General features: G+C 38.9%; 1 protein-coding gene across 1 annotated transcript in view; it reads right to left on the bottom strand.

The window, feature by feature from the left end:
* Positions 1-273: 273 nt before the first annotated feature.
* The window catches only part of CWC22 (CWC22 spliceosome associated protein homolog), a 51,100-nt gene continuing 49,053 nt past the window's right edge, over positions 274-2,320 (bottom strand). The window contains exon 20 of the mRNA XM_015826921.2: positions 274-1,163. Within this exon, the coding sequence (XP_015682407.1) occupies positions 643-1,163 (521 nt within the window). The 3' untranslated portion in view covers positions 274-642. The remainder of the gene's footprint in view (positions 1,164-2,320) is intronic.

The raw sequence follows: 2,320 nt of genomic DNA on the forward strand, positions 1-2,320 counted from the left end.
ACCTGAAGATAAGCCGACCTCAATTTTTTTCATTTATACTTTCACAATTGACTTATCCGCACATAGCAAGTTATCATGTCATTTTGGTTAAAAAGACAAGGATCATGCTTATCCAGGGATGGGCTTATCTCAGGCATATGTGGCATTGTATGTGGCCAATATACCATGATAGATATTGGTAAAGCTTTCGTTTCCAAACACTGATCTATTTTTCATTGTCAGGTTTAAAAGATTGCCCTTTTAGTCTGCAATTCACAAAAAAACCCCCACAAATGTTATTTCTGAAATGATACTTTAATATATACTGAAATCTAACATTCAAAACTGAAAAGGAAGGAATGTTTAGCATTTCCAGAGAACACAAATAAAATTTAAAGGAGAAATATTTACAGCATACTACTATCCCAGTGAAAAGCAACTTTTAACTGTTTTACTGGCAAAATAACAGGGCTTCGATTCCTCTTGGATTCAAAGTCTTTTAAGCAGCAGCTTTAGCGGAAAGCTCCAATAATTAACAGTGATTCGAAGAGTCATTATTATTTGGAAGTATTTTGTACAAAGGGTTTCTCTTTAAAAAAAATGTGTAGCAAGTTGTAAAAAGACAGTTCAAATGGCAAGGCGATATTGAAAACTCTTCTTGATTCATTTGTGCCTGGATGGGGAAGCATTTCTATGCCTTCTCCTGCTTTCGTCTTTCCTTATATCTTTATACTGGTTTGAATATTGGCTGTTTTCCTCAGACTCTCCGGGACTGGGATAATGGTGAGGCCTCTCTCTGGACTTAGACCTGTCCTTCTTCCCTCTCTGGAGCTTGCTGTCCCCTCTATGGTGCCTGTCCCTCTCTTCATCCTCAGAAAAAGGAGGTCTTCTTTCTTTTCTCTTTTTAGAATGGCCGGTTTTGCTGTCTAAAAGTACATTTTTTTCTCGATTCCTCTCCTTTCCACTCCGGGAATTATTTCTATCGCTGGAATAATCTCTATCATAATATGTTTCGTCTTTTCTACTAGGGCTTTCGTCAGCATTCCTCTCCGAGTTTCTTGCAGCACCGTTTTCCCTCTCAAGCCGCCTCCCTTCTTTCTCCTTTTCGAGTTTCTTCTTCTTATTCTCTTGTTTTCTCTGGGTACCTTTATCCGGATTTTTCTTCTTTTGAGACTTTTTCTTATCTGAAAGAGAGAAAAAAAAACCAGGGCTTTCACTCTAAGATTACATTTTTTAATTTGTCAAACCATGTTGCTTGTGTTCAAAATTCCCAAGATGGGATAGGTAAGAAAAGTCTGATTAATTACTCTCAAGAAATGGAGAAATAATACCAAGGAAAGAGATGCGATATCTCATCATCGACATAACCTGAAATGTTTCCGCTCACCCAGGGAGGCCATATCAGCCATTTCATGGCAAGAATTATTATCAGAAGCTTTTCTGTTTATTTCCCAGGAAATGCCCACCATCTGCATTTCTCTCGAAAATGCCAACTTTCATTTCTTTATTACTGATTTTGAATTTTGACATTTGTTGTGTGTAAAATTCACAGATTAGGAAATACGACCAATGGACCCCAACAACTATAACATCATTCAATTCAATTAAAATCTTGCCATTTTAGTACCATCTGTGTTTTGATTTTCTTCTAAGGTGCAGATATTTTTAAAAAAACAACCTTATTTAACATGAACAAAAAATAATCCTGTCACACCTTCAAAATTTTGTTGTTTCCAATCTCCGGCACAACTACATGGCTTCACATCCATGGCTTAAGACAACTATTTAATGGAAATGGCCTTTTACCCAGAAACATTTACACATAAAACATTTCTATGCTTAGGGTGCTGTTTAACACTGATTCACACTGTTGCACTATAAACAATGTTTTATATGAAAGCTAGAAACCCTACCAGGCAATTTGACATTCCCATTCAGTGAGAAAAGCACGTTTATATAGCAAAGGAATAATGAATAATAAGGATATGCAAGTTCTAAACTGCGTTTAAAAAAATGAGCTATACGATGGCAACTGGGACCAGGACTGCCATCGCTAAGTGATGCTAGAACTTCATGTACCTGCCTCAGTTAGCACCAAAGATCCCAGCAGTCCCGGCTGCCATCATAGTCCCAAGATGCGTAACTTGTTAACTGGAAATAGCAGGAGTCCCAGGTAAGGTGGGCAGAGTGCCCTAGGGGGGGCACAGGAGGTGGAGGAGCTGGGAAAGGTCATGCTAGAATGAAGGGGGGCTGGGGGAAAGAGGATGCCATGCCGAACTACTGAAGGGAGATCAGAGAAGCATGGGACCGACCATGTAAGTAGAGGACAGCCAGGAGAGGC

This window comes from Protobothrops mucrosquamatus, unplaced genomic scaffold (assembly GCF_001527695.2).
Source record: "Protobothrops mucrosquamatus isolate PMUCROS unplaced genomic scaffold, P.Mucros_1.0 scaffold3383, whole genome shotgun sequence".
Lineage (NCBI taxonomy): Eukaryota > Metazoa > Chordata > Lepidosauria > Squamata > Viperidae > Protobothrops > Protobothrops mucrosquamatus.